At 48.2% G+C, this 12,863-nt stretch overlaps 1 protein-coding gene across 1 annotated transcript in view; it reads left to right on the top strand.

Annotated features, from left to right (window-relative positions):
* cib2 (calcium and integrin binding family member 2) overlaps nucleotides 1-12,633 on the top strand; it is a 625,685-nt gene extending 613,052 nt beyond the window's left edge. The window contains exon 6 of the mRNA XM_070864228.1: nucleotides 12,566-12,633. Within this exon, the coding sequence (XP_070720329.1) occupies nucleotides 12,566-12,587 (22 nt within the window). The 3' untranslated portion in view covers nucleotides 12,588-12,633. The remainder of the gene's footprint in view (nucleotides 1-12,565) is intronic.
* Nucleotides 12,634-12,863: the final 230 nt, after the last annotated feature.

The following is a 12,863-nucleotide window of genomic DNA, read 5'->3' as shown; positions in this document are numbered from 1 at the left end:
ATAGCTCCAAGTCAGCATGGATTTGTGAAAAGGAAATCATGCTTGACAAATCTTCTGTAATTTTTTGAGGATGTTTCCAGTAGAGTGGACAAGGGAGAACCAGTTGATGTGGTATATTTGGACTTTCAGAAGGCTTTCGACAAGGTCCCACACAAGAGATTAATGTGCAAAGTTAAAGCACATGGGATTGGGGGTAGTGTGCTGACATGGATTGAGGACTGGTTGTCAGACAGGAAGCAAAGAGTAGGAGTAAATGGGGACTTTTCAGAATGGCAGGCAGTGACTGGTGGGGTACCGCAAGGTTCTGTGCTGGGGCCCCAGCTGTTTACACTGTACATTAATGATTTAGACGAGGGGATTAAATGTAGTATCTCCAAATTTGCGGATGACACTAAGTTGGGTGGCAGTGTGAGCTGCGAGGAGGATGCTATGAGGCTGCAGAGTGACTTGGATAGGTTAGGTGAGTGGGCAAATGCATGGCAGATGAAGTATAATGTGGATAAATGTGAGGTTATCCACTTTGGTGGTAAAAACAGAGAGACAGACTATTATCTGAATGGTGACAGATTAGGAAAAGGGGAGGTGCAACGAGACCTGGGTGTCATGGTACATCAGTCATTGAAGGTTGGCATGCAGGTACAGCAGGCGGTTAAGAAAGCAAATGGCATGTTGGCCTTCATAGTGAGGGGATTTGAGTACAGGGGCAGGGAGGTGTTGCTACAGTTGTACAGGGCCTTGGTGAGGCCACACCTGGAGTATTGTGTACAGTTTTGGTCTCCTAACCTGAGGAAGGACATTCTTGCTATTCAGGGAGTGCAGCGAAGGTTCACCAGACTGATTCCCGGGATGGCGGGACTGACCTATCAAGAAAGACTGGATCAACTGGGCTTGTATTCACTGGAATTCAGAAGAATGAGAGGGGGCCTCATAGAAACATTTAAAATTCTGATGGGTTTAGACAGGTTAGGTGCAGGAAGAATGTTCCCAATGTTGGGGAAGTCCAGAACCAGGGGTCACAGTCTAAGGATAAGGGGTAAGCCACTTAGGACCAAGATGAGGAGAAACTTCTTCAGCCAGAAAGTGGTGAACCTGTGGAATTCTCTACCACAGAAAGTTGTTGAGGCCAATTCACTAAATATATTCAAAAAGGAGTTAGATGTAGTCCTTACTACTAGGGGGATCAAGGGGTATGGCGAGAAAGCAGGAAGGGGGTACTGAAGTTGCATGTTCAGCCATGAACTCATTGAATGGCGGTGCAGCTTGAAGGGCCGAATGGCCTAATCCTGCACCTATTTTCTATGTTTCTATGTTTCTATGTACAGGTATGCGAGGGCGCAGGTTCCAGAGCAACCGGACGGGGTCCTAGTCGTCTGATAGAGACGCTGCGTCCCCTGCTCGCGGGGTGGGCTTGGTTCGCTCATCTAGCCAGGACTCGGGGCCTTTGCAGTTGCCTAGTGGTGGGCAGAGCCACAGATGTGTGTGGCCTCCCTGTCCTCCTTTGAGGGCTGCAGAATTTTCTGCCTGCTCTCTAATGGTGTTGGGAACCTGGCTGTTCCAGGTCCCGTTTGGGGAACTCGTTGGTTCTGACCTTTACTCCCGGACATGGCCGAGGTAGCGACTGGGTCTGGGGGCTGTGCCGTCTCCACCCGGGTGGTGGGCAACAGCAGCCAACTCTGTGTATTGGCGCATATTTTTGTTTCCAGGTCCGTGGCGAATAGTGCCATCGGGTGCCTGAAGCGTGGGATAGACCTGGGGCAGGGTATCAGGATCAGTAACTTCACCCTCCTGAAGTCGCTGGCCTATTACTTGTGGGGACACCTGGGGCAAGGCATCAGGATCAGCGCCTTTACCCTCCCGAATTTTCTCGCTTGCTACTTTTGGGGACACTCTATTCCCGACATCTCGCAACAACATTTTGTTCACAATCTTAATCGGTTCATTACATTGATTGCCAAGCATACAGTATCTCTTTAAGTTCTGATGGTTGCAGGTCTCCTTTAAGAGAACCTTGCTGGCTTTACCCCAATCAGATCCTTTGTTAGACACTACGTGTTGGTCCCTCTGCGTTGGTGTGGCCGCGGCCATCTTTTTTTTCCGCCACGCTGCCCCTCGCTGCAGCAGGGACGCCATCTTGCTTCTGTCCTCAAGGTCGACTGCCTTGATCCTTCTCTCCCGCGATTCTGCCACAAACGCTGGAAGGGTACCTGTGAATTCCATCTTCCTCCACAGGAGTCCTGCCACTGGAGCCGGGAAGATACTTTTAAGTCGTTCCGGTCGGATCATTGCCACGCAGTCATGATGGATGGTCTGTGCCTCAGGTGCTGCGCTGGTCTGTTCTCTGGTGCCTGGCCCAAGCGAAGGTGAGGTTTTGCTCTGCCTCTGAGCACAGGGGACTTCGATTGCTGGAGTGAAGAGGTCTTCCCATTTTTACTGGATCTTCCCCATCCACCTTCTTCCGAGTAGCGTTGGACCAATCACCTGCAACAATCCACAGAGGTAACTTGTGCACCACGCCATTATGGATTACATTTACATCCGCGCTAACAAGGACTGGGATCAGCTCCTTGGTGTAGGTGCGCAACTTTTCCTGTACTGGAACCAGCTCGGGTCGTTTTTCGTTCCATAACCTCTCAAAGGCATCCTGGCTCATCACTGACTGGTTCGCTCCCGTGTCCACTTCCATGAAGACTGGAACGCCATTTATCTCGACTTGCACCTTCACTGGAGGACAATCGGTGGTGCAGGTATACACTCCATACACTTCTTCCTGGGCTGAGCTGCCTCTCTGGCCAAATCATCATACTCCCCGCTGGATTTAAAGTCATCTACCGACTCCTCTGCTAGACGGTGAGTCGTATTTCTTTTACACACACGCTGGAGGTGTCCCTTCGTGTTACAGGCTTTGCATACATACTCAGCAAAGTGGCACTGGTGAGCCCTATGGTTTCCTCTGCAACGCCAGCATGGTGCTACTCGATTAGCACCCCTCGGCGGACTCAGTTATGGAACCCTGAGGTCTGTGCTCTCTGCCCTGGGCAGAGCCACGTTCTACAGTCTTGCCTGTGAAAGGTACTATTCTGTGTACAGTACTTGTCGGGTTTGAGTCCATAGGATGAATAATTTGCTTGGTGCTGCAGGTCGAGGTCATGAACGCCTGACTGATGCTGATGGCCTTCTGCAGGTTGACTGTGGTGTCGGCAGTTAATAGCTTGTGAAGGAGGCCCTCGTGGCCAATTCCTATAACGAAGATGTCTCACAATGCTTCGTTGAGGTGTGTGCTGAAATCACACGGTGCCGCAAGTCTCCTGAGGTCGGCAGCATATTTTGCAGTCTCCTGGCCTTCAGGTCTGCATGTAGAATCTGTGCTTGGCCGTGAGGATGCTCTGCTTTGGTTTTAGTTGGTCATTAACTAGTTCAGTCAGCTCATCGTATGTCTTATCCTTGGCCTTCGTGGGTGCCAGCAAGTCCCTGATGAGGCGGTAGACCTCGGGCCCACAACTGGTCAGCAGTATAGCCCTGCGCTTCTCCGCCAATGTGTCCATCTCCCCTGCCAGATCATTTGCCCCGAAATATTGCTCAAGCCTTTCCGTGAAGGCATCCCAATCATCACCCTCTGCGAAGTCTTTTAGCGTGCCAAAGGTAGCCATAATCACATGAAAGTCTGTATTCTCATCGCCAGTTGTTATGTCTGTAGTGCACTTATGAATGACTCCATGAGGCAATGTGTTGTACTCAAACTGTAGTGACCTTGGTCCTTTATTCGTAACTCCAGAGTGAGGCACAAGCATGGTGGGCAGTCTTTTATACTGGGCCCTGCACACCTATGCAAGTGACCCTCAGGTCTCCCACCACAGTGCCCTCTGGTGGTGCCAGCATAGTATATACACAGTGTAAACCTTATTGATAGTACATCAGGTAACAAGTCTCCATCTTATGCAACTATACAGTGACTACAGAGAGTATATCTATAGTCTGCATATGTAACAGGTTTTAAGGAGCATCTTAAAATGAGGAAAGGGTGGTGGAGAGAAGGAGAGGTTCCATAGCTTAGGGCCCAGGCAGGTAGGGCCACGATGGTGGAACAATTATAATCAGGGATGGCAAGAGGGCCGAGTTGGAGGAGCAGAGATCTGGGAGGGTTGTGGGGCAAAGAGGTTACAGAGATACATTCAAATCCTAGTGTGAGGCTCAAGCTCGCGATCTTCTCACCCAGAGGCAAGCGTGCGACCTCTGTACAGTCACACTGTCTGCTGTGGGTGAGTCAAAGGTTCCTCCAACTCAACGTTGAGAAGTCTCACTCTATCTCTCCCCACAGCCCTGTCTCACTCTATCCACAACCCTGTCTTAATCTATCTCTCCCCACAGCCCTGTCTCACTCTCTCTCTCCCCACAGCCATGTCTCACTCTATCTCTCCCCACAGCCCTGTCTCACTCTCTCTCTCCCCACAGCCCTGTCTCACTCTATCTCCCCACAGCCATGTCTCACTCTATCTCTCCCCACAGCCCTGTCTCACTCTATCTCTCCACAGCCCTATCTCACTCTCTCTCTCCCCACAGCCCTGTCTCACTCTATCTCTCCCCATGGCCCTGTCTCACTCTATCTCTCCACAGCCCTGTCCCACTCTATCTCTCCACAGCCCTGACTCACTCTCTCTCTCTCCACAGCCCTGTCTCACTCAATCTCTCCACAGCCCTATCTCACTCTCTCTCTCCCCACAGCCCTGTCTCACTCTATCACCCCACAGCCCTGTCTCACTCTCTCTCTCCACAACCCTGTCTCACTCTCTCTCTCTCCCCACGGCCCTGTCTCACTCTATCTTCCTCAGCTTTGCCCCACCCTATCTCTGCATCCTCCTTCAGCCTTTATCCACTCTCACATCCTTTGCTCATCCCACTCCGGCCTGTCGTGTGCTGGCCATCCCCACCTTGGCCCAGCTCTGGCGCTCCCGCCATAGACCTCGCCATCGTTCCATCATCGCAAAGCTTCCCAAAATGCATCTGGCTGAGACTAAATCATCCACCGAGGCTCCGCCTCCCGTACTCCTTTGTGTTGTTGGTCAAGCAAGTTGTGCTTTTGTTTGAGTTGGTGATATATAAATATAAATTATTGTTACCAAGCCAAGCGGGTGCGTCCTCCATATGCCCCGCCATGTCTTTTAAGTTATTGAAGAAAACACTGTTACGTGACTTATTGGGAAGGTTTTGCATTATCCTGTACATGGGTCAACAGGTTGAGTGTCCGGAGCGGTTGCTCATTCTTCATTGCCGGCGATTCCCTCGGGCAATGGCTGCCGTAACTTTGTGCCATTCTAACCCAATCCTTTCTAACTGCTCTCTCTCTCTCAAAATACATTAAAGCACTCACTTGATTCCTTCTTTCTCCTAGTCAATCAAAGCAATTTTAGATTTGGAGCAGCTTCTACTAAATTAGCCTTTGGATTGGCTGAAAATACATTCGAAGGCTGTTTTTTTGGGCCAATCAAAAGAGTGGTGTGATCAGCCCAATTACAAGTGAGGACAAATCTGGTAAGGTCACAGCTGGAAGTGTAACATCATTGGTGGCTCACAGGGTGCGACTGTACCCAGATCAGCAATCTGTTCCACACTGTGCTGTCGATTACCGCTTCCATTCATAAACACACAACTGACCCATTCATAAATACACAACTGACCCATTCATAAACATACAACTGACCCATTCATAAACACACAACTGACCCATTCATAAATACACAACTGACCCAGTCATAAATACACAACTGACCCATTCATAAACACACAACTGACCCATTTTAAAAAAACACAACTGACCCATTCATAAACACACAACTGACCCATTCATAAATACACAACTGACCCATTCATAAACACACAACTGACCCATTCATAAACACACAACTGACCCATTCATAAATACACAACTGACCCATTCATAAATACACAACTGGCCCATTCATAAACACACAACTGAACCATTCATAAATACATAACTGACCCATTCATAAATACACAACTGACCCACTCATAAACACACAACTGACCCATTTAAAAAAACACAACTGACCCATTCATAAACACACAACTGACCCATTCATAAATACACAACTGACACATTCATAAACATACAACTGACCCATTCATAAATACACAACTGACCCATTCATAAACACACAACTGACCCATTCATAAACACACAACTGAATCATTCATAAATACATAACTGACCCATTCATAAATACACAACTGACCCATTCATAAACACACAACTGACCCATTCATAATATATTGAGAAATTTATAATTTACCCTTTCCTAAATATACATTGATCTCTATTCTAAACACAAAAGGCATCAAGGGGTATGGGGAGAAAGCGGGAATATGGTGTTGAGATAGAGGATCAGCCATAATCATATTGAATGGCGGTGCAGGCTCGAGGGGCCGAATGGCCTACTACTGCTTCTATTTTCTATGTTTTTATGTTAACAAATAAATATTACTTACTTCAATTGCTGTGGGTCTAAAGGGAAGATGGAATAGGCTGGATTTCCTTAATCCAACACTGAAGTCAGGCTGGGACGTCCGATTGCCACTTCGACCCCACCATGACCCCTGCCCAGTTTCCTGGGTCAACGATTATTATCTCCCAGTGGGGGCCCCACCAGTGCCACCCCCCCACCCCTCCCCCCAGCAAGTTCCAAGTGGTGCCGCGGCAGGACTGTGACTGTGGTGCCAGAAGAAGCAGGAGGGATCTTGAAAGGATCCCCAGAACCCACAAGAACTGTAACAAATTGACACCAAGGCCTTTAGCTGGTCATGGATGGGACCAGAATGGAGGGAGAGAAGTGGCTCTCGGGTCAGGGGAGGCAGCTGGCGATCAGCTTCACTGACTCTCTCTCCCCTTCCAGCCACATGTCAGGCTGAACCAACTTTGCCCTCTGCCCTCCCACCCAATTTGGGGCAAATTTGGGTTATACAATCCAGGCCAATATGTCTCGACTTTTAGGTTCATCCAAAAAATCCCTGATAACACCCAGCCCGTGCGAGATGCCTTCTATAACCTAAATAATTTCACAATAATTAGCCTGAGCTTCCCCAAAGTACGAGAATAACTCGAAATGAATGGATTTTGGGCTGCTGGTCGGGGAGGTGAGTAAAATATAACATTATTCCAAACTTTCCCTTTGTTTGGAGGGAAAAGATTTTAAAAAACTAACATTGCACAACTTAAAAATGGCAAGAATAACATAAAAATATCAGCAAAATATTGTTATATTTTTAAGAGCAGTTCCAAAGGGCTCTTTTTTACCTTAACTCTAAACATTCTGTCAGCAACCTTTTAACTTCACATTCACAAAACAGCCCGAAATCATTGGCCCAGGAATGCTGCTATACTGAAGCTTGTGCCAGCTGTGGCTCAGTGGGCAGTACCCTCACCTCGCAGTCAGAAGGTTGTGGGTTTGAGCCCCACTCCTGGACTTGAGCACATAACCCAGGCTGACACTCCAGTGCAGTGCTGAGGGAGTGCTGCACTGTTGGAGGTGCCGTCTTTCTGATGAGCCATTAAACCGAGGCCCTGTCTGCTCTCTCAGGTGGACGTAAAAGATCCCACAGCACTATTTTTAAGGGGAGTTATCCCCGGTGCCAGGGCCAATATTTATCCCTCAATCACCATCACTAAGACAGATTATCTGATCATTTACCTCATTGCGGTGTAATGTGTGTAGCTCCACACTGTGGACGTACAGTGTTACTGCAGCTAGTGCTGTTTAATAAACAGTCAGGTCACCTGACAGGAAGGAGGCTTCCACAGGAAGTTCCGGACCTGCAGCCATTGTACAGGCTGTGTGTCAAGTGTGCTCCTGAACATATCACATGCAGGACCTCACAGTGTGAACATAGGCTGCAGTGTTTCCTACATTACAACAGTGACTACACTTAAAAAAGTACTTCAGTGGCTGTACAGCGCTTCTGAATGCAAGTACTTGAGTTGAATGCCTGCTGTATATTAAACAGGCTCCCTGAGCAGAGGGCAACGACTGTCACTGTGGAACCGGCTGTGAACAGCCGGGGTTTTCACTTGCTCTGTGGCTCCAAGCCATTTCCTTCCAACACGCTGAAATTATGACCCTGGGAGCCTCTGACGAGCTTAATGGTGGTATTAGCAGCATGACTTGGCACTAATCTGCTCTGCAAGATGCATGTATTGGTCTTGTAGGGAATTGCTTTGTAAATCATTTCAGAAATTGATGCTAAACCCTGCCCCAAATTGGCCTGTAATGGTTGCACTGTCAGGGAAACGGCCAGCACTAGTACAATGTTCTCATATCGCCACACTCTTGCCTTGAGGTGTAATGTGAAGGATTCACAGGCTGCTTAACAGACTGACAGGCTCCGGAACATTCTTTCCACAGCCGGAGCCACCTTTACACCAGCCCGTACGATGGAGGTCACCCACCCCCAGCGGACACGCGTGTCCCACTGGATACAACCCAGAATTCAGGGTCTCCACTCGCCGGGCCTGACTGGAGCTGGTCTCAAACCCCGCACCCCTGGACTCAGAGGCGGCTACGTCCTACCACTGAGCCAAAGGCTTGCTCCCGTGCACCTACAGTCATACAGACAAATATAACAAAGCTGACGGCTCTTACACAGGCAGGGTGGTCTGTGCAACACCCGTAACTGTCAGTCGTCATGGCAAAATTACTGCTCAATCATATCCGAATTCAAACAAATTATCCATAAAATCATAGAGATTGCAAAGGGAGAGATCGTGAGGGGGGGGGTGAGATTGTGGGTGGTCTGGAGATTGTGGGGGGAGAGATGGCGGGGGCGGGGGGAGATGGCAGAGGGAGATGGCGGGGGGAGATGGCAGGGGGTAGATGGTGAGATGGCGGAGGGAAGATGGCGGGGTGCGGGGGGAGATGGCGGGGGGAGATGGCAGGGGGTAGATGGTGAGATGGCGGAGGGAAGATGGCGGGGGGCGGGGGGAGATGGCGGGGGGAGATGGTGGAGGCAGAGATCATGCGGAGCGGAGTCTGAAGATCACGGTGGATTGGTTTAATGGACCGGGGGAAAGGTCTCGGGGGGAGATGGCGGGGAGAGCTGTTTGAAGATCACGGTGGATTAGATTAACGGGTCGGGGGGGAGTGCTCCTGCTCCTCCTGGTCCACAAGCCGTGCTGGAAAAGCCCTTCCCTGCAGGGTCCGGCCAGTCAGGCCTTCCTTTAGTTGCCGGGGTTCCCGAGCTGTGACACCATCCCACAGACACTCAATCCAAATCACTGCCAAAACCTGAGGCACGGCCTCATTCACATTTTATAATTACTGACCCGTGTCTCAAGAGCAGGTTACCCACCAGCACCCCCCTCCTCCCCCCACCAACCTGACCCGGTTAACATAAGAACATAAAAAATAGGAGCAGGAGTAGGCCATACGGCCCCTCGAGCCTGCTCCGCCATTTAATAAGATCATGGCTGATCTGATCATGGACTCAACTCCACTTCCCTGCCCGCTCCCCATAACCCTTTACTCCCTTATTGCTCAAAAATCAGTCTATCTCCACCTTAAATATATTCAATGACGCAGCCCCCACAGCTCTCTGAGGCAGAGAATTTTATAGATTTACAACCTTCTGAGAGAAGAAATTCCTCCTCATCACAGTTTTAAATGGGCGGCCCTTTATTCTGAGACTATGTCCCCTAGTTTTAGTTTCCCCTATGAGTGGAAATATCCTCTCTGCATCCCCCTTGTTGAGCCCCCTCATTATCTTATATGTTTCGATAAGATCACCTCTCTTTCTTCTAAACTCCAATGTGTATAGGCCCAACCTGCTCAACCTATCTTCATAAATCAACCCCCTCATCTCCGGAATCAACCTAGTGAACCTTCTCTAAACAGCCTCCAATGCAAGTATATCCTTCCTTAAATATGGAGACCAAAACTGCACGCAGTACTCCAGTTGTGGCCTCACCAATACCCTGTACAGTTGTAGCAGGACTTCCCTACTTTTATACTCTATCCCCCTTGTAATAAAGGCCAACATTCCATTTGCCTTCCTGATTACTTGCTGTACCTACATACTAACTTTTTGTGTTCATGCACAAGGACCTCCAGTTCCCGCTGTACTGCAAGCATTTTGCAATTTTTCTCCATTTAAATTATAATTTGCTTTTCTATTACTTCTGCCAAAATGGATAACCTCACATTTTCCCACATTATATTCCATCTGCCAAATTTTTGCCCACTCACTTAGCCTGTCTGTGTCCTTTTGCAGATTTTTGTGTCCTCCTCACAATTTGCTTTCCCACCCATCTTTGTATCATCAGCAAACTTTGCTACATTACACTCGGTCCCTTCATCCAAGTAATTAATATAGATTGTAAATAGTTGAGGACCCAGCACCGATCCCTGCAGCACCCCACTAGTTACTGTTTGCCAACCGGAAAATGACCTATTTATCCCGACTCTCTGTTTTCTTTTAGTTAGCCAATCCTCTATCCATGCTAATATATTACCCCCAACCCTGTGAACTTTTATCTTGTGCAGTAACCTTTTATGTGGCACCTTATCAAATGCCTTCTGGAAGTCCAAATACACCACATCCATTGGTTCCCCTTTATCTACCCTGTTCGTTACATCCTCAAATAATTCCAGCAAATTTGTCAAACATGATTTCCCTTTCATAAAACCATGCTGACTCTGCTTGATTGAATTATGCTTTTCCAAATGTCCCACTACTGTTTCCTTAATAATGGACTCCAGTATTTTCCCAACGACAGATGTTAGGTTAACTGGTCTATAGTTTCCTGCTTTTTGCCTGCCTCCTTTTTTAAATAGGGGCATTATATTTGCGGTTTTCCAATCTGCAAATCCGGTTAAACCAGAAATAGGCGCGTTGGCAATGTGTTGGGCTAGGGTTTCCCATTTTTAACAATTTACTCTCTCTCCCCTCTCTCTCCTGCCTCTCTCTCCCACCTCTCGCTCCCCATCTCTCTCCCCATCTCTCTCCCACCTCTCTCTCCCGCCTCTCTCTCCCCTCTCTCTCCCGACCCTCTCTCACCCATACTGAAATGGCCTAAATTTCTCCATTATGTCTGCATGCATTTTTTGTCTACACTTCTGTGTCAACGTATTCCACATTTACAAAGGAAATTTCCTATGAAAACTTGTCACACTGTAATTCCACCTTCCTGCCAGTGGTGGCACTGCAGCATTTTTGGTTTTGCATCTCCCAGCTCCTCAGTCTATTATGCAGATAACCTCCCCTGTCCAATGGACTCTCTGCTTCCCAGATTGCTGTAAGTTTGCTATATAATTAAATATATAAAGTGAAAGATAACCCTTTAATATGGGGACTGAATGATATCCCTATGCCTTGGTCCAGATGACCGAGGGTGAGCACAAGCCATTCACTTCAAATACAAGCATCTGCTGGGTTTTATTTCTCAGTATGTTTTCTTGCCCGCCCATTTTCCCTTGAAGCAACACATTTCAATTTTGTTTGGTTTGTTCATTTTTTTTAAATAAAAGTGTTTCTCAAATTGTGTTGTCGATGACATCGGAAATAGAGATAGAGAGATAGATGAGCAAGAGAGACCCTGTAGTACGAGGTAATCCACTTTGGATCTAAAGGACATAGAATGGTTTGAGCACAGAAGGCTGTTCGGCCCGACGAACCCTGCCATAATGGTGACAGACTGGGCTAGAATGAGGGCGAGGTTGTGCGCTCTCTGTTTTTGTAGCAGTGCACAGACAGAAGTGCTCTGTGCATTTTACCCATTGTGAGAAAAAGCCTGCTGACAATTCGAACCAAACTGCACCCCACCCAGTGTTAATTCAGCCCACCTTCGAAGGAGTGTACTTGCAGCAGACATGGTCCATATCGCATGGCTGTAGGACACTGGCAGTCAACTTCCATTCGAAAACAACTTGGTGCTCAGGTCACGGAGGAGAGTGACAGACCGAGACCATATCAGACCCCAACTTGGAAAGGTGGCAATAGCTATCCAAACATGTTGGTCCCCTTTCTGAGTATCAGCCGTGGCTCAGTGGGCATCTCCTCTGGGTCAGAAGGTTGTGGGTTCAAGTCCCACTCTAGGGACTTGAGCACAAAAATCTAGGCTGACATGGCAATGCAGTGCTGTTGGAGGTGCCGCCTTTTGGATGAGACGTTAAACTGAGGCCCTGCCTTCTCTCTCAGGTGGATGTAAAAGATCCCATGGCACTATTTCGAAGAAGAGCAGGAGAGATATCCCCGGTGTCATGGGGCCAATATTTATCCTTCAAAAAACAGATTATCTGGGTCATTATCTCATTGCTGTTTGTGGGAGCTTGCTGTGCTCAATTTGGCTGCCGCGTTTCCTACATTACAAAGCATCTACACTCCAAAAAGTACTTCATTGGCTGTAAAGAGCTTTGAGACATCCGGTGGTCGTGAAAGGCGCTATCTAAATGCAGGTCTTTGTTCTTTCTTTCATGTGAATGGATTGTGGGGGCAATGTTTACCTGTGGAGGACAGCAGTGATTTAACATTTCTGTTATATTTTTTGCCTCTTTTATTTCCCCAGTACTTTCCACATTCGGATCTGAAGGGCAACGACTGAACAGGCATACAATGAGACGGGTACACGTGAGATTGAGGCTGGCTGGCCTCTCCTGCCATCGCCTCTTGAAGCCTTTGTACGCAGATTGCAGTGTGGTTAGACGGCAAGCCCCGTGAGCTGCAGACATAGATGGCCTCACCCTCCCACTTGTCTGTCTGACTGAGCAGCGGCCTGGCTGGATAGCTGGTCATTCGAGTGTCCCTCCTTCTCAGCCCCGTTATGTGACGTTCTGACACCTATCTAACTGGGCACCAATGTTGGA

The sequence above is a fragment of the Pristiophorus japonicus genome, chromosome 21 (assembly GCF_044704955.1).
Source record: "Pristiophorus japonicus isolate sPriJap1 chromosome 21, sPriJap1.hap1, whole genome shotgun sequence".
Classification (NCBI taxonomy): domain Eukaryota; kingdom Metazoa; phylum Chordata; class Chondrichthyes; family Pristiophoridae; genus Pristiophorus; species Pristiophorus japonicus.
Note: the sequence above shows the minus strand (reverse complement) of the source record. Positions and strands in the feature narration are given on the sequence as shown.